Source organism: Phyllostomus hastatus, unplaced genomic scaffold (assembly GCF_019186645.2).
Source record: "Phyllostomus hastatus isolate PE091 unplaced genomic scaffold, TTU_PhHast_1.1 phas_contig_86, whole genome shotgun sequence".
NCBI classification, from domain to species: domain Eukaryota; kingdom Metazoa; phylum Chordata; class Mammalia; order Chiroptera; family Phyllostomidae; genus Phyllostomus; species Phyllostomus hastatus.
In genome coordinates, this window is record NW_025333977.1 from 49,743,222 (window position 1) to 49,767,636 (window position 24,415).

Here is a 24,415-nt window from a genome sequence, read left to right on the forward strand (position 1 = left end):
ACCCCCTTAAACATGAGGCTTTGAAGTAGAGTGGACTTGGATATGAGAGCCCTTAGACATACCTGTTTATAGTGCAGGCTTGTTCCTAGAGGAGTTACATGTGTCATTTTATTCACTCCTTTTGGTCCAGAAGTGGAGGAAGATCACTGTTAGAATGAGTATCCTTTGACTTCTTGCAGCCACGTGATCCCAGTGTCAGAGACAGTAGCAGTCAGGCCCCCTCTTAGGTGGGGCCAGCTGGAAATGCTGTGATGGACACAATGTCTGTAATGATTGACAAGGGCTAGCAGTTTTCGGTTTTGTGTACTGAGATATCTGAGCAAGACCTATGGCTTTTTCTTCTTTTCCATTTATTAAGGCCCCTACAATTCTTCTTAAATAGTAGGTGAATATTTGAATAGATGGTGGAGAAATTACCCTGGAAAATCCCAGCCTCCGACAATTAAAAAAGATGAATCATCATGTACCCCAAGTTAATTCAGGTTGAGTTAATCATGTAATATAAATAAATCCAGTAAATCACAAAAGACAGCATTCTGTGTAGGTTGAAGAAATTTTAAGTGCAGTGAAACTTCATGATGTGATTGGATCTGGAGCTCTCCCAGACATGTACCTGTCACACACAGAGTTGCCACTGAACGAAACAGCATGCGCATGAAGCACTGGTTTTTTCTCAGAACGTTTTCCTGTAACAGCTCCAAACCGGGGTGCCTGAGCTCGATTTTGAAGTTATAGAGAAGTTTCATTGTGTTTTTAAAAACCTTTTTAATGGGTTTATTTGGACAAAGATGTAATCAACCCCCTTTTTACATTTTATAATGTACAGGTGTTAGGTTGCTTTTCACGTGTGGAAAAGTTAGCCTGCATTTATTTTTAAATGCAGTCATTGAAACATCTTTGTATTCCCCATCAATGAAAATTTTCAGTGTGCATAAAATGTAAATCTTGATCAAAACAGTTCAGTGCTTATTTTCTGTAGGCTTTAGTAAAATATTTATAAACCAACTACAAAATATTTATATATTAAAATGACAAATTTACATCAAGACTGCAAATTTGCTCTTTTCCATTGTTTCTGTTGAAAGTGCCATGCTTGTAACACTGATAGGAGGTGGACACTAGGCAACTGGGAGTGGAAGAGGAAAGTCCATTTGATGAAGAATTCAGGTACATTAGCCATTTGTTGTTTTCTAGTGGACAGTTTTCTCTTCATGTTCATTGTTATTTGTTGGCAAAATAAAAGTGCCTTAAGTTAAAAGTTTGTTTTGAGATTTATTAAAGAATTCAGTATAAGTTCATAATGCATTTATTTACAAGTCTTTTTTTTTTTTGCATGTCCATGATAAATTTAATATTGTAAATGTATTAAAATTCATTTACATGCCTATGGCTGCCTTTAATTAAACTTCTTCCAAAAAAATAAACTGTCCAGATGTTGATTCTATTCCAAAAAATGTATTTCATGTCAGATTACCTGCATATAAGTCATTGCAGAGTCACTGCCAAGTGCGTTCTTTGCTGTGCATTTGTATATCCCAGAGTCCGAGGTTCGAGGATTCTGAATGACTAGGGTGCCTCGGGGGTGAAAAGGCTCAATTCCATGTGTCTTCCCTTTATTTGCCTTTGAGAGCTGGGAGTGGTCAGGCATCTCCCATGTGATTTCTGGCTTGGGGACACCTAGGGCCACACAGTGGAGCCGAATGGCTGTCCCTGTCTTTGTCAGGATGCTCCTTGGTGGCCGATTTGTGATTCGGGGAGCATAGGCGACAACCGCGACTGGAACACTGATCAGTGCGTGGCCAACGCTGTTTTGAGCCTTACAGATGTAGTTTCCTCTGTCATACGCCGTTGCTCCTTTGATGACTAAGGTGCCATTTTCGTGCAGTATGTATTTTCCACTAACTTGAGGCCTGTCTATCACAAGACCACTTGGTAGGGTCCATTCAACGTTTGGCTTAGGGATTCCATCAGACACACAGTGCAATGACAGAGACTCTCCACTGATACAGTAAACTGTTCCTAAGGCATTTGTCAGAATAACTGGCTTCTGGCCAATTTCTAACACAATTAACTTCTCAATATAGCCAACTTTATTTCTTGCCCCGCACCGGTATTTTCCTGCGTCATCCCGGGTCATTTTATAAATCATAAAAGACCCATTGCTTGCTATCAGATACTGAGAGTTCTGTGGTCTATTGGGAAATCGCGTGCCATTGGGTAAAATCCAGATTATTTCAGGTGGTGGGTTTCCATCAACAGAGCAGTTCAGTGCCGTGGACTTTCCAAGCTGGGCCACTATTTTTTCATTAAATGGGTTTCTGAATGTTGGTCTTCTCAGCATTTCCAGTACTTCCAGCTGTACCACCAACACATTCTCTCCTCCTTCATTCCGAGCTACACAGATAAACTCAGCTGAATCTGAAAGCCTCACATTTCTAATTTCCAAAGTTCCATTTTTGTGGACTGTGATTCTGCTTCCATAGTATGGCGCTGTGAGGAAGATGTTATCTGGCATGATCCACATGATTTGAGGAGGTGGTGTCCCTTCAGCTCTGCAATCAAAGTGTTTTTTGGAATGCCTCACAGCTGTGGCTTTAATGACAGTTTTGTTTATATACAGACCGTTGATTAATGGAGGCTTGGGCACAACTTCCAGCTTGTACCTTTTGGTGTCATCCCCACTGGGATTTCGGGCCACACACAAGTACTGTCCAGAATCGAGCAGTTTGACTTTGTTGATGGACAAAGACCCATTGGCATGAATTGTGTACCTGTCTTTTGAGAATGAAATCCTGTCATTGGAAGGCAGCAGCCAAAATATTTTTGGTGTGGGTTCCCCAATGACCTCACAGTCGAGGACAGCCGCATCTCCAGCTTTGACTCTTACGTTGGCCTTGTAACCCTGCTTGATCCGTGGGGTAGCCGTTATTACTGTTAGGTGGACCTTCATTTCATCCTTCCCCAGAGTGTTCTGGGCATAGCAAGTATAATCTCCTTCCTCTGTGATCCCAACTTTGTTGAAGTACAATGTCCCATTGTTGAAAAGGGTGTACCTCCTGGTACGCCGGCCACTGTCATCAGCTTGCATTGCATTGTTTACCATGGTTCCATCCGGCAAACTCCAAGATATCTTGGGCACTGGTGAGCCAGAAGCCTTGCAGTCCACTTGGAAATCTTTCCCATGAAACGCTTGCTTTTTAAAATGTTGTTTGTGATCAATTTTGGCAGGTTTCAGTTTTAGGCTAACGTGCATCAGTATCAGGTCATCCCCTATTTTGTTTCTTGCCACACACAAGTAATCACCACCATCTTTTTCTGTTATTGATCCAATAAACAGGGACCCGTTTGGGTAGACATGGATTCGGCTGCCCATTCTAAGAAGAGAAGAGAATGAATGATGTGAGTGTGCAGCTATTAGCAAGGGGCAGGGTGGAGGACTTGTCTTATCAACATAGGGTTAGCTCTATGGGCATTTTCTTAAGTTGCAATAAAATTAAAATCAGTGCTAGCTTATTTACTGTCTTCTAAACCATTTAATGAAAGATGAAATTATCTAACTGAATAGATACAATTTAGTGAAAATGAGTAGTATTTCTAAGATGAAATTCAAATGGATTTCCTTTACATAGTGAATTTTTAAAAAATTATTATGGTAGCCCTGGCTGATGTGGCTCAGTGAACTGAGTGCTGGCCTGCAAACTGAAAGGTCGCCAGTTCAGTTCCCAGTCAGGGCATATGCCTGGCTTGCAGGCCAGGTCCCCACTTGGGGACCTTGTAAGACACAACCTCTTTCTGTCCCACACTGATGTTTCCCTCTCTTTCTCCCTCCCTTCCCCTCTCTAAAAGAAAAGTAAACAAATTAAAATTATAATGGTGAGGAGAATGCTAGAAGTTTTGGGGTCCTAGACACATGACTTTCTTGACCATTTTACGTATCAAGTTATCATAGTGTAATATGTCAGTAAAGAAGAACTTTATACATACTTAGAAAAGACACTAATATCTCCTTTTTAGAGAGATATTAGTGACAAAATATTTAGAGTTATTTGGTTAAAAAATACGTTCTACTTTGTTATAAAGAGAGAAAATGCCGGTGTAAGACTTACTGGAAGCTTGCGGTAGCATCTGCCTTTTGCAGGCAGCTATGAAGTGACTCTGGTCCCTGCACTGAACTGTGTGGAACTCCATTCTTCTCCCTGAAGCAAACTACCCAGCCTGCCCTTATCATCATGAGCCATCAGATGGCAGGTATTTCCTGTTAAAACTAAATCTAGTTTTTCAGAAAGATCAGTGGAAATCTAGTGGCTACTAAAAACATATTAGAACACCTACAGGTGAAAATCTATGTGTTTTTCTTCTAATTTTTTGGCGTCGTGAGCTAAGCAGGTAAGGGAAACTGGAGAGAAGAGCGTGGACAGTCTTCCATAGCGTAACTGCTAACCAAGTCAATCAGTCTCGAGTCATTTCTTTATTCTCCAGCAAACATAAGTATGGAAGGTATTGTAGAACATTACAACACATGCTGGTGCCTTTCTTTTTATTTTATTTTTTAAGTGTGTAAGAGACTCTTCTGGTATGTAAACCAAGATAAAATCATAATAGATATGCTTAGTAAAGGGATGGAGACTGCCAGGAACTTTGCATTTACTTTTAAATCTTTCAGTAGCTCCTCACTCTTTGGCTTAAAAAACTGATATTTAGAGAGGCTGTGTCACTTCAAGTCACAGGGCTGGTTCTCAAACCCTGTCTTCTGCACCACGCTACACTGCCACCTGCTATCATTTTTGCCTAATCCTTTCCAAAAGCACCGATTCTCGACCATGGGTGCACATTAAAATCAGTTGTGCAGTATAAAATAATGCTGTCTGGGTCCCACCTCTGGAATTTCTGACTTAAGTGGTGTGGAATGAGGCCTTGGTATTTGGGTTCCAAGTTTTCCAAATGGTTCTCATGTGTAGCAAAGTCAGAGAACCATTGCTACAAAGTCAGTTCTCAATGCATGTCCTTCGTCGCCTGCGTCAGAATTCAGTGGGACCCCACTTAAGATGCATCCCCATGTGCCTTGGGATTTATTTAAATGCTTGAATTTCACAAAAGAGAACTGGCATTCAACATTAATGAAATGCTTTTAATTATTTGAAGGTAAAAAAAAGAAACATACTGAAATTATAATATTAAATGCAAAAACTGATAAAGCATTGAAAATATTTAATGCCAAAAATGTACTCGTACATACAGTAAACATATTATTTCTAAACTTTACATTTCATAGCTCAGTATTTTTTTCATTTTATATCTAAATTTAATTAACGTTTGGTCAAGTAGTTTTGATGCCTTATTGGAAAACTTGAAAATGAACATTTGAATTAAAGATCACCAATGAAATTCATTAATAACATTCAATGCCAACTTACCATGTGACACTAGAAAAACCTATTCAGCTTATCAGCAGGAATATAAATTCATATCTATTATGTTCAATTTGTCCTGCATGGTATTTTCTATTAACAAAAAGCAAATATAACTATTCTCATCATTTTTGTCATAGAAAAATCATTGCGTAAGGTCATGCAAATGGCAAAAATTAGTAACTCGTAAGCCATAACTGTGACTTTTCAAAGATCAAACTATCCAGAAAGCCGGATGAAAGCCAGTGTTAATCAGCCTGCAGCGGGACACGAGAGGCAGTGCCAAGCCTGACAGCTCCGGGCTTGGGGGTCCTACCTGCCTTTTTCTTTGTGTGGTTCTTAATGCTGTGACTCATAGAGTGGTTTGCAATTTTATAGAAGCAGTTAAGTACAGATTATACTAAAATTTAAAATGCTTAATAAGAGACTTTGAAGAGTCAAATAATGCATGGAGTCTCTCTCTAAAACCTTCATTGAATTGAAAAACTTCTTTTTTCATCAAGAGATTATGAATATATTTACATAATTTACACAGTTACATTTTAAAACTTTCACAACTATGAAAACAAAGAAGATTCTTATTCTGCTTTTAACTATATAAACTCAAGAGGTTGGCCTTTAGAGTTAAGCATGCAAGAAGCTTGGTTATATATATAGTTTATATTATTTTATATTAATCTCAAAAGAATTCAGTCTTTAGAGAGAATTACATTTATGTGCTGAGTCTGGACTCTCTGAAACTGTTCTCTAAAATTTACTGTATCACTTGCCCATTGCAGAAGTTGTACAGCTAAGTATATAAAGATAATCTCAACATTAAGGTGTGGTTTACCTGTGCCACTGGTCTACAACAGCCTTGGATGGTAGCCTCCAGATTATTTTGGGTTTGGGTTCACCAACAGCCGAGCAATTCAGTAGTAATTTGTCCCCAAAATTCACCTCATTCCACAACTGGGATGCGGATTCTATCCTGGGGATGGTCTCTTGTTCTTCCAGTGTGAGAATTACCACCCTTCTGTCTGAGCCCGTGGAGCTGGTAGCAATGCATTCGTAAGTGCCTCTGTCTGAAGAGCCTACATTTCTTATATACAGTGTCCCATTTGAAAATAAGAACAAGTTGGAATCAATAAACTGTAACAGTTTCACTTCGGTGCCATCAGAGAGAACCCAGTGAACACTGGGCTGAGGAGTCCCCTTTGCAGTGCAGGGCAGTTTCAAACTTTCACCCTTAGTGCCTGCAATCACTTGCCTCTTCTGTTCTAGAATGACAGGTGGGGCGGCTATGACTTGTATTTTAACCAGCACTGAATCCTGACCGGCGGAGTTGCTGGCTGTGCATTTGTAAAAGCCCCGGTCATACACACTGAGACTGTGAACAACCAACGTTCCGTCAGCTGTCACGAGGGCTTGCCTGTTCCCTTCGGATGATTCTGAGACCTCTGTCTGGTTTGCGAGGATCCAGGAAATTGCAGGCCGAGGCCTGCCTTCAGCTCTGCACTGCAGTTCGACAGTGCTTCCAGAATGGACTGTGATCTCTCTGGTGTGTCTCTCCAGGATCCTGGGGGGATAGGAAACCACGGACAGGGTGACATGAAGGTGATCTTTGCCCAATGGATTGGATGCTGAGCACAGGTACTGTCCACGGTCCTGAATGTCCACCCTCCGGATGGACAGGGTGCCATTGGGGAGCACTTGGAACCTGCCACTCTGTTTCCTTGTAGACAAATCGAGTCCTGATAGAAGAAAGAAATTTATAGCCACAGGTCATCAAGGTTTAGATAGAAAACAAACTGTCCCAGTGGAAAGCCATCTTTCAGTTAGGCTACTGAGAACAAATATATTTAAAATTAGAATGCCTAGTCTTCACATTGCTAAAATCATTCCTGGAATGTTTGTATCCCCATAGCTTTAATTTAAAAGCCCAATGGTTCAACAAATGACAATGACCTTTTTTTCAAATCATGTTTCTTTGGATCTGCTTTCAAAGCATTTTTTTTAAAATACTCTTAATTAGTATATGGTTTAAAACCTTCTAATGAGCAAGAAAGCCATGCAGCATATGTCAAATGAGGATAGTAAAGTTTCTGTATCTTGGGGAAGTTTCAAACTGGTGTTGATTCTTTGAATGCGTAACCCTGACACATAACACAGTCATCCCTTGACTCATAACTAAAGAAGACAAACTTTTAAATACCTGACGACACTCTGGTCCAGTGGATGGCGGGCAGAGGATTTCCCACAGCCTCACAGGGAAGAAAGGCATCTGAGTCAGCTGGGACAGTAAAACTTGCTGCCTTTCCTCCAACTATTCTGGCCCTTTCGAACACATTCCTAGACAAAGGCTCAAAGGGAAGGAGTTCAGAAGGTGTTAATTTTTGAACCTGTGTCTTGTCAAAGCCATTTTCTGCAGTTTTCTGAATTTCCCAATTTGAAGCATGAGTGGTGTCCTCTGGCAAGCCTAGAGTGGGCAGCATGCTCACGCCTGGCTTTTTGCCTTTTTGAGCAGTTTCCAGGTGGGACTCACGCTGAGAGTGATCTTCTGACCAGGGAGAAAGAGTTGATCTAGGATTCTGTGGTTCAACTGTTATTAGCGCTGGCATAGGAGTAGAATGTAACAGATTGGAGTAGATAAAGTAGGTGGTTCCAACTGTGAACTTGGCAGTTGGATGAGCCTTGGGAGATGTTGCAACCTCTGCAGCTAATTGCTGTGGATTGGCATTGTGCCTGGAGGGTTCATGCAGCTTGAATGTTGTATTTGTCAGCATCCGGAAAACAGGAGTTGTCACATTGTCAGTAACTGCACTTTGATTACTCCAGGGAGGAGAGGTGGAGACTGGCATCAGAGTGGCCCTGCTGCTCAGGGGAGTTGGCACCGCTGAGGGTCCGATGGTCGTGCTCCTAGGTGGGGTCCTCTGCTGGAGTTTGCTGGACGAAGTGGCTTCAGAAGCAGCCGTGCTCTTCAAAGTCCGAGTAGTTTCTTGGGGTGGTTCTTCAATTACATCTGTCCTGTTAAGTGTTCTTGGGTAAAGATCAATTGTGCTTGAAGTTCTTCTGGTGTTTTCTAAGGCGGGATGAGTGAAAGCAGAGACACTGGCCTTGACTGAAGTTTCTGCTGCAGCTGGAATAGGGAGCCTCACAGCAGGGTGTGTGGTGAAGCCAGGACTCTGGCTGGGAGAGCTGTTTGGGTCGTCTCTGCCCTGAGGCTCCTTTTTGCTTTGCACTTCTGTGCTGGGTCTGCCTATTTGGGTGTGACTGATAATGACAGATGCGGGGGCAGTAGGAGTTGTCAGCGTGCCTGCTTGCTCTGATATGAAGGGTGTATTTGATTCCTTGCTTGAGCTACTAGGAAGTGTAGGGTAGGTGGGTGGGAAGGGCAGCTCATTCATTGTGGAGAGACTTCTAATACTGTGTGTTTTAGTGGTATCATGGTGAGTTGTAGCCAGTGTTATAGATGGACTTTGCATTACGTTTGCTGAGTGTGCTATGAAGCGAAAGGGGGAAACTGTACCTCTGGGTAAAGCAGGAGATATTTTAGGAAGCACAGTCGTTGTGCTTTTCTGTGAACCAAATGTATGCTGATTCTTCAACCTGTCTGTTTGGGTGTGGTTATTTACAGAGACCTGATGCCAGGGAATTTTCCTTCTCAGAAATCTGGTAATGCCCATAGTTGCAGGCATAGATGGTTCAGTGGCAGGACCTGGAAGTGATGATAGAATCATTGAATCTCTTTTCACTTCACTAATGTTAGATATACTGGGGTAACTAATATTTGTTCTATGAGCTTTTTCCACAGTTACGGATGTCGGCGCCTGAGTCCTGACTGTACCAGTTGGCATCACTTGGGTGCTTTCAGCACTGAAATATTTTATTGTGGGTGTTGTTTTCTCAGTATGTACATTTGGCTTGTTATTAAATAGTAATGGTGAATTATAGACAAGAGTTGTAGACTCTGCTGTGACTCTTGCAATGTCAGCTTTGGGGAGGGCGATGGGGGAAGAACTTGGAAAAAACAAGGTTGCTCCCGCAGTGGCAAACTTTTCTCTGAGAGAACAGGATGGACACACTGCACTGGGCTCTGTGGCAGGAAGCACAGTGGTGCTTCCTTCAGAAGAACCTCTGGAGGTTGGCCTCACAAAGCCATATCTATGCCGTGGGAGAACTGGAGTTCTATATGGGCTGATAACTCTCCCCCTTCCCCAAATTTTCCTCCGTCTGACAAAGCGTCTGGACAACGGGGTGTTAGTGGTACTGTTTCTAGGAGTCTGTAACTGAGAATGAGCAGCGCTGGGTGGGCCTGAAGGGAGCCTTGAGGTGCTAAGCCTTTGTGTAATGTGAGAATGGAAGTGATTGCTCCTGGGGACACTGCCTTCTGTTACAGGCATCTGATGACCATGCATGACATTTTCTAATGCTAATACATCAGCTTTGCTATCAACACTACTAAGCATCTGGGTCTCGACATCTTTGATCACCACCCCTGTTGCTACTAGGGGTGCACTTTGCAAATGCTCTCTTCTCCTCCCCATGCCCTCAGCACCCTGAAATCGAGTTGCTTCAGGTAGTAGAGGAAGGGCAGTGGCTACATTTTGGTTTTTTGTGTCTTTCATTTTGCTTGATGCGGTTGGGTTTATGTTCTTTGACATGGTGATAGTTTTAATAGTAGTAGGTAGTTTGAAATCTGTTGGGTTTTCAGATGGTAACATGTGTGGACTGCCAATTGGGGAGACTTCAGTACCAGTAGTTGTAATTGCCACAGGGCTATCAGATATTTTTTTGAAATCAGCAGACACTGTCCTTGCCAGGGCACTGGGGACATTAGTTGCCAGGACCATAAATTCCTCATCTGGAGGGAGCATGCCTGAAGAGTCTGCTTCCTCACCGGGTGTTTTCAGGAATTGGGTGCCCAGTGGAGGTGACCTTGCGGTGGTATTTTCTTGCTTCTGTGTCATAGTTTTCTTTTTAGCTTTCTCCAAAAGCGCTGCCCAGTGTCGGGGGTCAATTCTCCGAGCAGAGAGAGGGAACTGCCTTCTGTGCTCCCTAAAGCGGTGGTTTGTTGAATCTCCACGCCGCTGGTGTATTAAATCTCGATAGTTGTGCTTCTTACTTGTGCTCAAGACTTGTTTTCTAGCCTCACCTCCCTCTGAAGCAGGTGTAGGGAACTGTGCAGCTGGTGGGTTCCTCGGGTGCACCATGGGACTGGGCTCATCAAATCCAGATCCATCTGTTTCTGCATTGTGCTCCACTGGGCTTGGCCCTTTTTTCCTGACTGAAACTTGGTTAATCAAAAAGTCGACCCCTGATGGGTTGGCTGCAACACAACAATAATGACCCTGGTCTTTTTCACTGACCTGTAATATTCTCAGTGTGCCATTAAGAATCTGCTTCTCCCTGGAGGACTGGTAGAGCACAGTGTTTCCTGGAAGAACCCAGCTAACAGAGGCATCTGGAGTACCAGTGGAATGGCATGGAAGGTCAAGTGCGTCACCAACAAAAACAGTGTGAGAAGCCCCATTTCCCTGATAGGTTTCTATGTGGGGCTTGACCACTGTAATCCTATAGGTGAGAATATCTGCATCAGCATAATTGGTGCTTATGCAGTTGTATATGCCCGTGTCAAAACTTTCAGCCATCTGGAGTTCCAGTTTTCCACTTTTGTCTATTAGAATTCGTCCATCCTCACTAACATAAGGGGCTCTCACTTTACTCCCATCAGCTAGAAGCCACTCCAGATGTGGGGCAGGATCTCCTTGGCCTGGGCAGTCTAAGTCAATGGTCCCGCCAACCAAAACAGTGTGTTCCAGCTTAATATTGTTATCCCTGGGAATCATGGTCCATTCGTGTCTCACTGGCCTCGTCTCTGACCTTGGTGAAGTGACCTGAGCATCACTGGAGTACCGGATCTGCAATGTACTGAGTGTGGTGGCAGTTCTGTTTAGCTGCAATGAAATCTGGTCTTGCATTAACCAAGGAGGATCTGCTCTGAGGTCAGCCTCTATGTTGGTAAAGATGTCTTCAGGCTTAAGAGCCACCTGTTTATATCGGTAGCAGAGTTGTGGTGTGTCAGTGAGCAAGTGGCTCCTTTCTAGTGTCAGAGGAGAGTCACTGTACAAAGCCAGAATTTGCCACACTGGCTGAATGTGACTATAATCTATGTTACACACAAGAAATGTAGAAAATGATGCATTTAGCCTGATGTAATCATTGTCTTCAGTGATTGCAATGGGTGATGTCTTTGAGGGCTTTTGGATACTGCAGACCACGTGAGCTTCATTTCCAGACTGGTCTGTCATATTCAAAATGAGGAAGCCGAAGGGTGCCATGAAGTTTTGAGGAGAGATGGACACAGAATTGCTGTCTTCCAGAATAGTCAGGCTCTTCAGTTTCAGAGCTGGATTGATGGTTGGCCTGACACACAAGAAAGCCGCAGCAGGGACGGTGGCCAAGGGCTTGCCCTTCGAGCTCCTGGGGTCCATGCACAGTGGGCATTGCTGAGAACTGGAGGGACTCCTGTCTTTTTTGCATTTTATTATATCTAGGAAAAATTATAACAATTATTGCCAGTTCTGGTCTCTTCATAAATTAATATTTGAACATTTTGGAGAAATAGCTTGTACTGGAATTTGAAACATTTTGGAAACTTTAGTGTTTAATAGAAAGTGCCTTGCTGTTTTTGTCTTTGAGTTGACTTCTAAAAAACATACTATCTATATATCCTGTCATAATATTATATTCATAGGCACAAAGATTTTGCCAGTCTTATAGAAAGTGCCCAACAAAATGGCATGCATATGTTTGTCACTTTTATTAACAGTAATTTAGTTCTATTTGTTCATTTTAATGTTTTGAGTCATAGAACTTTATCATTCTTTAAAAGATAATTTGTTTGATAAATTATCATTTATAAGTCCTTGGATATCATTAAAAACCCAAGTTACTTTTCATTACCCAAAAGTACAATAACTGAATTGCAAGATATCTTGACCTGGTCTAGCTTGGTCTTAATAGGAATGGAGAGAAACAGATGGATGCAGGAAATAATGAAGCAGGTAGAACCAGTCAGCAGGAGGTGAGGATCTGGCTGAGCATGGAGGGTGACCGAGTGGAAGAGAAAAGGAAGATGCAGTGTGAGTTTGGTGGCTGGACTGGTGGAGACAGGCAAACACTCGCTGGAGGAGGGTCAGGTGTAATGAGGGAGAATGCTGTACCCAAGCCCTGGGGCAGCCCTTTAAAGATCAGACATCTTGGTGAAATCTGAAGCCTGAAGATCATATAGGACTAGGAACAGCCTAAGCCTTTCCAAATCATAGAAGCCCCCTCTTTCAGGAATCCCCATATCACATAGCTGGCCCTTTAAAAAGACCACTCTGGTGAGCCTGTTTAAAATGGCTGGTCACTGAAATACTTGTAAGGGGTACAAAGTTTTACTTTACATAAAAAGCAGCCAGGAACTTCACATGCTGTTCCATGTAGTAGCTCTCATCTCATGCCCTGGAAACTGCTTTGAGAAGAAGTCTATACTTCTTAGAAGAGCTCATTTGCCAGAGTGGCTGGACAAGATCACATCACCTTCCCACATATGCACAGTCCTCTCAAGGCTCAAAGGCTCAAATCCCTCTAACCCAGGACTCCAAACCTTTCAGTATCAGTTTAGTGCAGTATCACACCACAGAGATCTGGCCACTCAGCTTTCTACAGCAAATTTTATAGTCCAAGTCTCCACAAAGTAGCTAGCTAGCCTGGAGACCCTGAGCATGCATATAATTCCCCACTTACCAACCAGGCCTGCCCCCTTCCCTACTTAGCAGTACCTGGGGCTCAGACCTTGCTAGAGCAGGGAACATGGCAGACTTCTGGCTTAATTAAAACCTGCCACAGAATTAGGTGTACATCTTGGTATGCTTATTGGTAACACCTGTACCAGAGTTAGCAGGCCCCAGCCATCCAGGAGTTCACTTCAGATGCAAATCTGATCATGTCACTTCCACTCCCTCTATCACTCTAGGTTTCAGTCACAAAGAAATGCTTTCCATCCCCCAACTCTGCCATGCCCTGTCAAGCTCCACTTCCCATACACTTGCTGTCTGACACGCCCTTTTCCATCACTGCCCCACTACTTACATCCTTCATGGCCCAGCCGGAGCAGCACTTCTTCCAGGGGGGCTTCCGGCTTTATGTTCTGGTACCTCCCACTTCTCTTACCCTGCCCCTCATCACCCACCATTAGAATGACTTGTCTAGTTGTCTTCTCACAAGACTGTAAGCTCTATGCTTGTTCATCTATATGTCCCCAGGCCTGGCCAATGGATGCTCAGGGAAGATTGTAGGAAGTCAGGGATGGAGGGAGGCAGGCCTAATTCTAAGACCATATTTTTTATGAATTAAGATGTCTTACAATTGCCCTGGCTGGCGTAGCTCAGTGGATTGAGCGCGGGCTGCGAACCAAAGTGTCGCAGGTTTGATTCCCAGTCAGGCCACACGCCTGGGTTGCAGGCCACAGCCCCCGGCAACCACACATTGATGTTTCTCTCTCTCTCTCTCTCCCCCTCACTTCCCTCTCTAAAAAATAAATAAATAAAATCTTTAAAAAAAAAGATGTCTTACAATTGAAGGTGTTTTCCAGTAGCAGCCAAACAGTTGGCAGTCTTGCTAGAGCTACCACTGCCTACACACATCAAATGCCATCACTTACTTAACAGTGCTTTCTCGTCAGTTGAGTTACATGCACTGTTGGTGCTATATGTATTTCATTTGCCACTGAAAATATGTTATTAAGATTACATTATGCATTGGCATTAAAACAATAAGTTACTACATATTCAGAAAGGTATGGAAACAGATTAAGTAGCAGGACACAAATTTAATATTTATAAAACAAATGTTTATCAGAGAAATGGCCACAAATCCGCATTTTACAGAAGAGCAGCCCAGGAGTGTTTTGAAACCAAAGAGCTAAGAACACAAATAGATGAAGCTGTGCTACATTTGACTACGGAGATACGTGCCCACGCACTGCCTATCACACACCATGTAAGGCAACTGAAGGCACAAGAGGCTGTCAGGTCTCTTGGAATGCAAGATGAAACACACTTCGAAAAAGAAGTTGATGGGACTGATTCATGAGTGGTGGGTTACCGTCAAGGCTTCTCGGTCAAAAAGAGAACACTTGCTTATTTAAACAGGGCTGACAAATGTTAGCCATAAAGAAAATGTTAATTATTATTTGATATATACTTATCCATATATATTATATATTGATACGCATATATACATGCACAGTTTTGGGACATATTAAGATGATGGCTGGATGGTAGGCATTTGTATTCACCATCAAAATGGCTATGTAGTTGATAAAAACTTAGTTCAACAAAACTTATTGACCTACTCTGTTCTAGGCACATACTAGGGGCTAAGGATAGATAAATTAGACTTAGGAAAGGCAACAGACATGTAATACAAATAAATACAATAAAATGTTGTCTGTGCAAGAACAGAAGTGTGGGCCAGCCACAAGTGGCGAGTGATCCTTCTGACAGGGATGGGGCAGGTGGAGGAGCAGCCTGGCTTCCCAGAAAGGTGAGTGCTGAGCAGCGTTTGCTGGCTGGCCGGGAGCCCACCCGGCAGAAAAGGAAGGAAGGTGTTCCAGGCTGGGAAGCAGCAAGGCGGAGGTGGTAAAATAGGGTAGGTGTGTCTGGCATGGGAGGGTGGTTGCAAATTGGAAAGGAAGGAAACGAGGCTAAAATTAGGCAAGGAGCATCCTGGGAAGACCCAGCATGCCAGGCTAAGGAGCTCAGGCTCTGTTCTTCAGGCCAAGGTCAGCAGACTTTTCATGTAAAGGGCCATATGGTAAGGACTTTGGGTTTGGTGGACCACAGTTCTCTGACCCAGTGACTCAACTACACTACTGTAGCACCCAGGCAGCCGTGGATTTGTATAAACTAGGCATGACTGGGTTCCAATAAAACTATGTACAAAAGCTTGGTGAGGGCTGGATTTGGCACGTGGGCTGCAGTAAGCCAGTCCCTTGACTCCAGTACATAGAATAATTGATGTTTTACAGTGGTGTATTCTACCTGATGAAATGATAGCTGCTAACAAAATATACACTAGCCTGATTTTACTACCTGAGCACATAACTAGTGAAATGGCAAGTAGGTGTGATACTCTGTAGGAACTGAACACAGAATCATTTTCTTTCCGGGTTTGTAGAGTGTGGGCATCATCTAATTTCTTTGTTGGTTTTTTTTCCCTGCTACATTTCTCAGATAGGTTTTCCCTATTTGCTCACCATCTTCCCTCTATAATCCAGCTAACAATCACGCAAAAATTCAGTAGTTCTTTCTCACTCGTCATTCTCCTTTATCTCTCCATGGCATTTGAAAGAATTGAGAAACTCAATCCCTACTGCCTTTTAAATGTCTGTGAGGCTACATGCAGGTGTGGTCACCTCATCGTTCAACCTGTCACTCCCCAGACACGAACCATCCCGAGCACCTCCTGGGGGGCTACTGTTTCTCCGCACTCCGGTCCTCCCTGTCTGCTGCTCACAGACTGGTGATTCCTAAAATGCATCTCCATGGGAAACTGTCCAAAATCCTTCCCTGTAAAATCTTTCTTTTTTAAAAAGGGTAAAATACAAATGTTTTGGCCTAGCATTCAGCACCCACCTCAGTAGACTTCAGAACACTTTGCCAGGCTATGCTGCCCCTATGCCAGGCAAACGGGGCCCTTCCTCACCCTTGTCACAAAGCTTATGCTGTCTGCCTTTATGTGTAAAGCCCCAATTTTAGGAAAAGATCTAGACTTCTGAGCTTCTGATTTTTTATTTTCTAGCTGTCTGACCTCAGTGGGAAAGAAAATAAAACATATTTATTGAGTGCTTATTTTGTGTCATACATTTAGCTAAGCACTTTGTATGTATTTTAAGTGTTCTATCCAGTTATTGTTATTTCTATATTACAGGTGAGAAAACTGAGGCATAAAGGGTCTAAATGACTAGTCCAAGATACCTAACTTTTCTACGCCTCAGTGTCCTCATCTGGAAATTGGGGAGTGCTGTGAGGATTAAATAGAAAGCATCTAGCACAATGTCAAGCACAAACTGAGTGTGTTACCGCCCTGCTTCTTTCTCTCTTATTCCTTCTTTACCTGTTGATGCATCTTTTATGCGCCAGCCTACTTTCTCTCCTTTTTGGTCAAGGCAGAGTAATTTTTACAGACTTTGAACTCCTATAGAATTCAATATAAATACTTGATGATTTTCATTCACAGCCTGATTGTCTTTTTATGTTTAACATATTCACCTAAAAGATTCTAAACTCCTGGAAAGTAAAGAGGGTGTCTATTGGCCTAATATACCTCACAGTGTTCAGTTCATGTTTTTTTATTAACTTTTGAATATTTATATTAACTGACCACACACACATATACATACATATATGATTGTGTGTGTGTGTGTATATATATATATGTACAATACATACTTATGTATTTCACAACAGTAACTTTTTTCACTTTTCTCAAGCTTCCGACCTTGACCGTGTCTTACCACCTCCCTCAGTCAGCCCTCCCACAACTTCACGAAGGAGGAGAAGGCATCAGACACAAATTTTCTTTGTCTCCTCCACCAGCCCTAGGAACTCTTCTGCCTCTGAGTCCACCTAGTGCACCTTTTACATCCTACCTCCTGAGGAAAACGCCTCCAGCCTTGGCTGGACCTCTTGTCCCCACCCCCATCTTCTCAGCCCATCTGCACAGTTGCCGATCTGTGCCTTCTGCAGTGTTGTCACCTTATTAGCAATCTAATCATCTTGAACATGCTCAAGTCTCCTGCTTGACTGCACCTATCCATCTAGCTGCCACCTTCCTCCCTCACTTCACGCCAAACCTCTCTAAGGAGTGGACTGTGCCCCCAACCCCCACCCCCCTGTCCCTCCCCACAAGGCAACCCAGCTCCTATCAATCTTTCCAAAGAAACCAACCATCCCCTTTGATGACAAAATCAAAGGGTTCCTTTTGGTCACCATCTTAAGGACTTAATTTAAATAATTATTTCATCAGGGTTTTAATAATTAACAATATAATTAGTTGTTTGCCCCTTCTCCGCATAAGAATGTAAGCCCCATGAGGGCAAGGACCTTACTCTGTCTTGCTCATTTTTTGGGTCCCTATGTTCTCTGTGGCCTCCTGTATGTGGGTTTGTGATAACTGCCTGTTGACTGAATGGATCTTGCATTCTTCACGGTAAATTCTACCTTCCCTGTCAAAGGACATTTCATACCCTGATGGTCTGTTTGCTTATCTGTAACCCACCGGAAGTGTGGTTAGAGCAGAGACAGTGCCCTTGGCACTTCCGTCACCTAGCACAGAACCTTAAATAGAGCTCCAAAAATTGCATATTGACTGAATACCTGAGAAGAGAAGGGAAGGTTTTTTATGGCTCATGGTATAAGGAAGTGTAACACGCACACATTTCTTTCTTCATAATTTTGCCAAAAACCAGGAATGGTGATCAGATAGCTAACCTTTGAAACAATGAACAATTAATTAATGAAAGAATGAAGAGTTTGTTATCTGAATTATTACTTAGACTTCTTTTTTTTCCACCTAAATTACCTTGGCCTTCTCACTTACTGATAGATAAAGTACCTCCAGGCAGGGTGCTACTATTGCATTAGAACAAAGAAATAAACAGTATTCGTACCTGGCTTTTCCTGTATCCAGTCAGACAACCATTTTAAATGACAGTCACAGGTCCAGGGGTTCCCATGAAGATAAAGGCTTTCCAGATCCGGCATGTAGGAGATCATCTCTTGAGGGAGGGTGCTCAGAAAGTTGTCAGACAAGTACAAGTACTTAATGAAAGATGTTTTAAATATCTGGAGGTAGCGCAAAGAGACAAATGTATCTGGATGGAGCTTAGTGAGCCGATTGCCTTCCAAGTGCACGAGTCGGAGAAAGGTGAGTCCATAAAAAACCTCTGGGTTTATAAACTCAATATTGTTGTGATCCATATGCAACCGTGTTAAGCTCTTGAGGCCATAAAAAGTATCCTTCTGAAGTTTTTGGACTTTGTTATAGCTCATTTTTAAGACCTGAGAATAAAGAGAACATTTATTTTGTCAAACCAATTAGCACAAAAGGGGAAAGCGTATCAATGAGACTAATCCGATGCAGTGGGTGTATCTTGTTTCAGTCAAGATTCCTTAATTTTGAGATATGTATTGAAGTATTTATAGATGAAACATTCTGACTTCATGGGTTTGTTTCCAAACAACACAATGAAATGGAAAAGAAGGTAGTGAAGGTGCTTGTAAAACTATGTGTTATATGCTGATAACTATTGAAGCTGGGTACTTTTGCATATAATTGAGAATTTCCATACTAAGTTTCTTTTAAGTATCTTGATATTTCAAGTAAATTTAAGATTTCTTGAACCTGAGTTTTTCACCAAAAATTAATTTATTTTTGACATTTATACTGGTTTATTGATATATGATTGACATGCCATAAAATTTTACCTATCTAAAATATACAATTCCAAGTAGTGCAACACTATCACCACTATCTAATTTTAAAAGATTTTCATCACCCCAAAGTAAAAACTGATACTTTTTAGAAGTCATTTTCCCCATTTTCCTTGCCCTAGAAAACCACTTATTTATTCCTGTGGATTTGCCTGTTCTCATCATTTAAAATAAATGAGATCATACAATATGTGATCTTTTGTGTCTAGCTTCTTTCCAATTAGCCTACTATTTTTGAGACCTATCCCTGTTTAGCGTGCATCAGCCCTTCGTTTCTTTTCATTGCTGAGTAGTATTTCATTGCATGCGTGTAACATATTTTGTCTATCCATTTATAAATTTATGAACATTTGGGCTGTTTTCCACTTTTGGCTATTATGAATAATATTATTTTAATTTATTTTGAATTAAAATTAAAATAATATTTGAATAATTCAATAATGTATGGATATTCTTCAATTTCTCCTGCAGTTACTAGTTGAACACACTTTGTCTCACAAAAAGAAAAGACAAAGAAATGCTAGTAAAACCAATGGTTTCTCATAATTTTTCCTGATTCGACCTATGTTGTCATTTCTGCTGAGAGTGTGCTTTTCTGGAATGACTAATTCCCTAATAAGCAAAAAGAGTTAAACTGGCAACATAGAAAAGCTTTGCCTCTAACATTACCTGGGAGTATAATTTCAAAGTCAGTGGTCCTTGCCCTGACCTGCGTGGCTCAGTTGATTAAGCAGAGTCCTACAAAGTGAAAGGTCACCAGTTCGATTCCCAGTCAGGGCACATGCCTGGGTGGTTGTGGGCAACTGATCGATGTTTCTCTCCCTCTATTTTTCCCTCCCTTCCCCTCTCTCTAAAAATAAAATAAATAAAAGAAAAGAAATCAAACTCAATGGCCCTCAATATCTATTCAAACTTGGTCGAGAGTATAAATGTGTGGAGAATTTCATGAAGGATATGTATTCATCTGGTCCTCTGAACACATATAAATAAAGCCTGGTTCCAAATAAAGCCTGATTAAGCCAAATGAACAGGATCCCATACTAGACTGAATTCTATGGCTTTATACAGCCCTGGTATGTTGTCAAAAGGCTCTATGCATACTGGCATTTTATCTTTTATAAGGATATAACTGACTTTATTGTGCTGTCTTTTTATCAGAAGCTATGGGAGACAGAAAGTTTTACATCAGATGTGGTTGCCTTTTTTCCGAAAAGTAGTTTTATTAATTTTTATGTATAAAAGATTATAGACATCATGACTTGTGAGGTTCCGGAAAGCCTCAAGTCCTACCTAGCACAGCAGCTGCCGATCTCGGAGCCAGCGCTGCCTGTGCCCCCTCCTGCTTTCCCTCACGCTTGTTCTACCTTTCATTTTCTCACCTACTGGAGTGAGAATTCCTACAATATTTGACACATTCTTGGAAGCCTCTACAACTTCATTAAGTTTTTTGAACAAGGCAGGATATAAATAAATAATGAAATAAAGTGAGCCTGAAAAAATTATATTGCTGTATAGAAAGCTAACTTCTAAGATGGCAATTATTTTTAGGAACCACATTCATTTCTCAGATGAACATGACTAGAAGCAGCATTTTAGGATTAGGTTTTAAAGGATTAGTAATCACTGGATATATTAGGCTAAGGCACGAGAAAACTTGCCTTAGAATTCTTTTATTATTCAAATTTCCACATACAGTTGCATTTAAGAAACAATTGGTTCTCTGACATTCTCCCTGGATGTCTACTTCTAATTTGCAGAATGCTGATTTGAGGATGCCATAAGAATGGGCTGTTTTTGGAGGGATATCTTACCTCTTTAATCTGTCCCTTCCCACCAGGGTCTCACCTGCAGGGCCTGCAAATCAGCGAAGGCCTTGGCTGGGATTGTGTGAATGCCGTTGCTGTGCAGCATTAGTAACTCCAATTTATTCAGGCCCGAAAAATCTGTTTCTGTTAACCTGACCAAGCTATTGTACCTGAAATATAAATGGCATGCTAGGCATAAGCTGAGCTTGTCAATAAAGTTCAAATGTCAAAGCAAACCCCCACCACCACCACACACACACATCAGTGCCTCTCTTGTTTTACCTGTGCTGTAAGATGATACAATGCTTGCAATATTACTGAGATTCTTCAGAAGTTCTACCGTCCACCCAGCCCTTGTAATGTGGTTACAATCACCTTATTCTTTCTCCTGGGACATGCCACATTCTTTCTCATTTTCAAATGCTTTGGGAGCATGCTGTTCCCTTAGGTTGGAATGCGGTGACTCCATCCCTGCCCTTTGTGAGCACTATTAGGACCCAGCCTGTTCTTTCACCTCCTGGTCCCCTCACTCTCCCAGGGGGAATTCATCATTGTAAAGTAGTCAAGAAACCTGGGCTCTGAAGCCAAGTGGTTTGGCCATGATTATGAACTCAGGCACTTGGTAGTTAAGTACTAGGAGTGACTCTGAATAAAATCAGTGACCTTTCTGTACCTCAGTTTTCTCATTTATAAAATGCAAAGAATAGAACCTACTCCAAAGGGGTTATGAGGGTTAAATGAATGAATACATGAAGAGTGCTTAGCCAAATGCCAGGCCCTAGTAAGCACATAGTTAATGATAGCCATTATAATCAGTGATTGTTACTAAGTTCCTTTACTGTATTATGGTTCTTATTAAGTTGTACTGAATGTACATCTGTCTTCTCCTTTTAATTATAGCTTCTAGCAGTGAATGTAAGTCTTGTTCATTGAATTTCCAGTCCCATCCATTGTGTTTGGCACATAGGGGCCATTGGCTCACAAATCTCAAGTAAATGATGTTAAGTTCAAATACACATGTTCACACAGTTTTTTATGAACTTTTAAAATGTAGTCAACTTTTGGTAGATTTAATTAGGTATGCACTTTTAAAAAGCATTTTAAATAAGTCAGTTTGTATAGAAAAAAGCCCAAGGGCTTCAAAAGGGATTCAGCCCACTTTTCACATATATCTTTTACATATAGGAGGACGCTCCTAGTCTTCCTGTTATCTCTCACTGGTATATCAGAACCCTAATTCGTAACAAGAGCTATTTTACTCTGCAGCACAGAGGTAGCCAGATTGAAGCTTTTCGGTAGTCATGGGCCTCCCCACCTACCTAGAGTACTCAAGGTGCCAGAAGAACTTTCTCCAAATAAAAGTTTATGAGTTAAACTTTCTTAGCGCCCTAACAAACTTAAGATCCTTGTGTGCTCATTTCAGAAAAGAAAGTTTATTACAATTGTGGTTAATCTCCCCAAGTCCTGTGTGTTTAGAGGATAATCCCTTCTTAAGAAGACAGGACGAGGACTCCCACGCACCCTAAATTGATACGTTCCACATCGGGCGGAATGCTGTCTGGGATGGAGGTCAGGTACCGAAACGTGCAGTGCACCTCTGTGGGCATGTAACAGGCACAGCGGCGAGGGCAAGCCCTGACCCCGGGAGTGGCCGCCAGGCATATCACAGCGAAGGGCACCAGCAAGCAGGTGATTCTGCTACCTTTCACTTTCATCCTGAAAAAAAAGTCATGACTCAGAGTTATAACTATGGTTGAGCAAAGTCCCAGTAGAGCTGCACACAGTAACTCTGCTAATCAGAGACCTTCCTGAAAGGTACTAAGTGGTCAATTTTGTTTACAACTTTTACAGTAAAATTAACTCTGTACAAAGCGATAGTGTATGCTGGCCTCGCCTGGAGCTTTGTGATCAAGTGGGATATTTACTGCTGGGAAAATTCCTGTATAGCTTTTTACTTGTTCATGAAAAGCAGAAAATCGTATTACTGAGGGAGTCATTAAAAAGAGAAAATTAAGACCAAAATAAAGACATTGTGACAACTGAAATACATAAGGGATATTTTCCAGTTTATACATTAGTTCTTTTAAAAACTGGTTATCAAACTAATACATGTGCATGCTAGAAAATTTGGAAGCTGCAAATACATAGAAAAAAAATAAAATTACTTATATTCTTACCCTCTAAGTATAAGCATTGAAAGTTTGCTGTATACCTTTCAGCCTTTTATATATATTGTATATGTTTCTGTGTATATGTGTGTGTTGAGCTAAATTGTGTACCATTTTTAATCATTAAATGTATAATACAAGGTGTGGCAAAAGTACGTTCACAGTTATGAGTACATGAAACAGTTTATTTTTGTATTTTTATTTATTAATTATTGTATGATTTTCCATATGAACAACTATAAACTTACTTTTGCCCTAATCTGTATTTGTGTTTTCATTTTATTAAACCTTCTTCAAAAACACTTTTTTAAATAAAACATTTTACTTATTTATTTTAGAGAGGGGAAGGGAGGGAGAAAGAGAGGGAGAGAAACATCAATGTGTGGTTGCCTCTCATGTTCCCCGCACTGGGGACCTGGCCTGCAACCCAGGCATGTGCCCTACTGGGAATCAAATAAGCAACCCTTTGGTTCACAAACCCTCACTCAATCCACTGAGCTACACCAGCCAGGGCCAAAAACACTTTTATAAACTGTAATAATCCACTGAAAGACTGAATAAATCTCTTTCTAATATGTCCTTAAACCTTGCCAAAAAAAAAAGGCACGTTGCACATTTCACTGCCAAACAATGACCGTAAACAAGAGCATCTGCTGAGAGGCCTGAGCATTGCACTTGCACCGTGGCGGGCCACGCTGACCCCTCGTAGCATGATGCTGTCTGTCTGCTTTTGCTCTGCTCGGCACATCCCTCTCTGCCTGTTTCCCTGGTCCCTTCTCCTCCTCATGTCAGCCATGGGGGTGGGGGAGCATTACCAGGGAAGAAATATGCTCAGCTTGTTGGAAAATGTTATCTGTAACCCACATGTGGGGCCAGCCCAGGAATCCAAACCTTATTTTCTTCTGCAATTCGGAACATACAGGGTTGCAATAAAAATCTTTATTATGCGTTTCTAAGAAATATGACCTTCATAATTTAAAATCTCAATGTTCCTTAGAATAGAATGATTTATTTTGGATTCTACCAGCAACCATCCTTTGGCCATAAACTATGCTAGAAACAACATGGGTGTTGAATTGTTTGTATCTTCCTATAAAGATAATGGAATTGTTTTCAGAATGTAGCCCACTTAAAATTTAATATAAAATTAATCACACGACCACTTTTGTCACTGTGACCATCTGGCTACAAAACTTATAAATAACTGTGTCTAATTGGAGACAACATTTGCATCTTCTTTTCCATAGGCAAGCAGAGAAAGGAACAGTGGGATGCAGGTAATTCCCTTGTTCAGCTAGAAAATAGCATTAGTATGCCCACATAAGAGCTATTTAAAATCAAAACTCTAAAGGAATATGGATGGTGGATCCACAGACTTCAACCTGAAAACGTGTATAATGAAATGGAAATTGACAATACCTGAACTCTTCTAGGCTGGTCCCGAGTCCTCTCCTGACACAGGCAGAGACAGAAAATCTTCCTAGGAAAGGGGAAATTTTATCCAAACCCGA

General features: G+C 41.5%; 1 protein-coding gene across 1 annotated transcript; it reads right to left on the reverse strand.

Moving 5' to 3' along the window:
* Window positions 1-1,465: 1,465 nt before the first annotated feature.
* On the reverse strand, window positions 1,466-24,415 carry IGSF10 (immunoglobulin superfamily member 10). The gene is made up of 7 exons (XM_045851257.1): window positions 24,324-24,415; window positions 22,258-22,452; window positions 20,777-20,906; window positions 18,109-18,499; window positions 7,603-11,940; window positions 6,241-7,141; window positions 1,466-3,374 (listed from the first exon to the last, which is right to left on the reverse strand). Exons 2-7 carry the CDS (start codon window positions 22,449-22,451, stop codon window positions 1,466-1,468), a joined length of 7,863 nt encoding a protein of 2,620 aa, XP_045707213.1. The 5' UTR covers window position 22,452; window positions 24,324-24,415.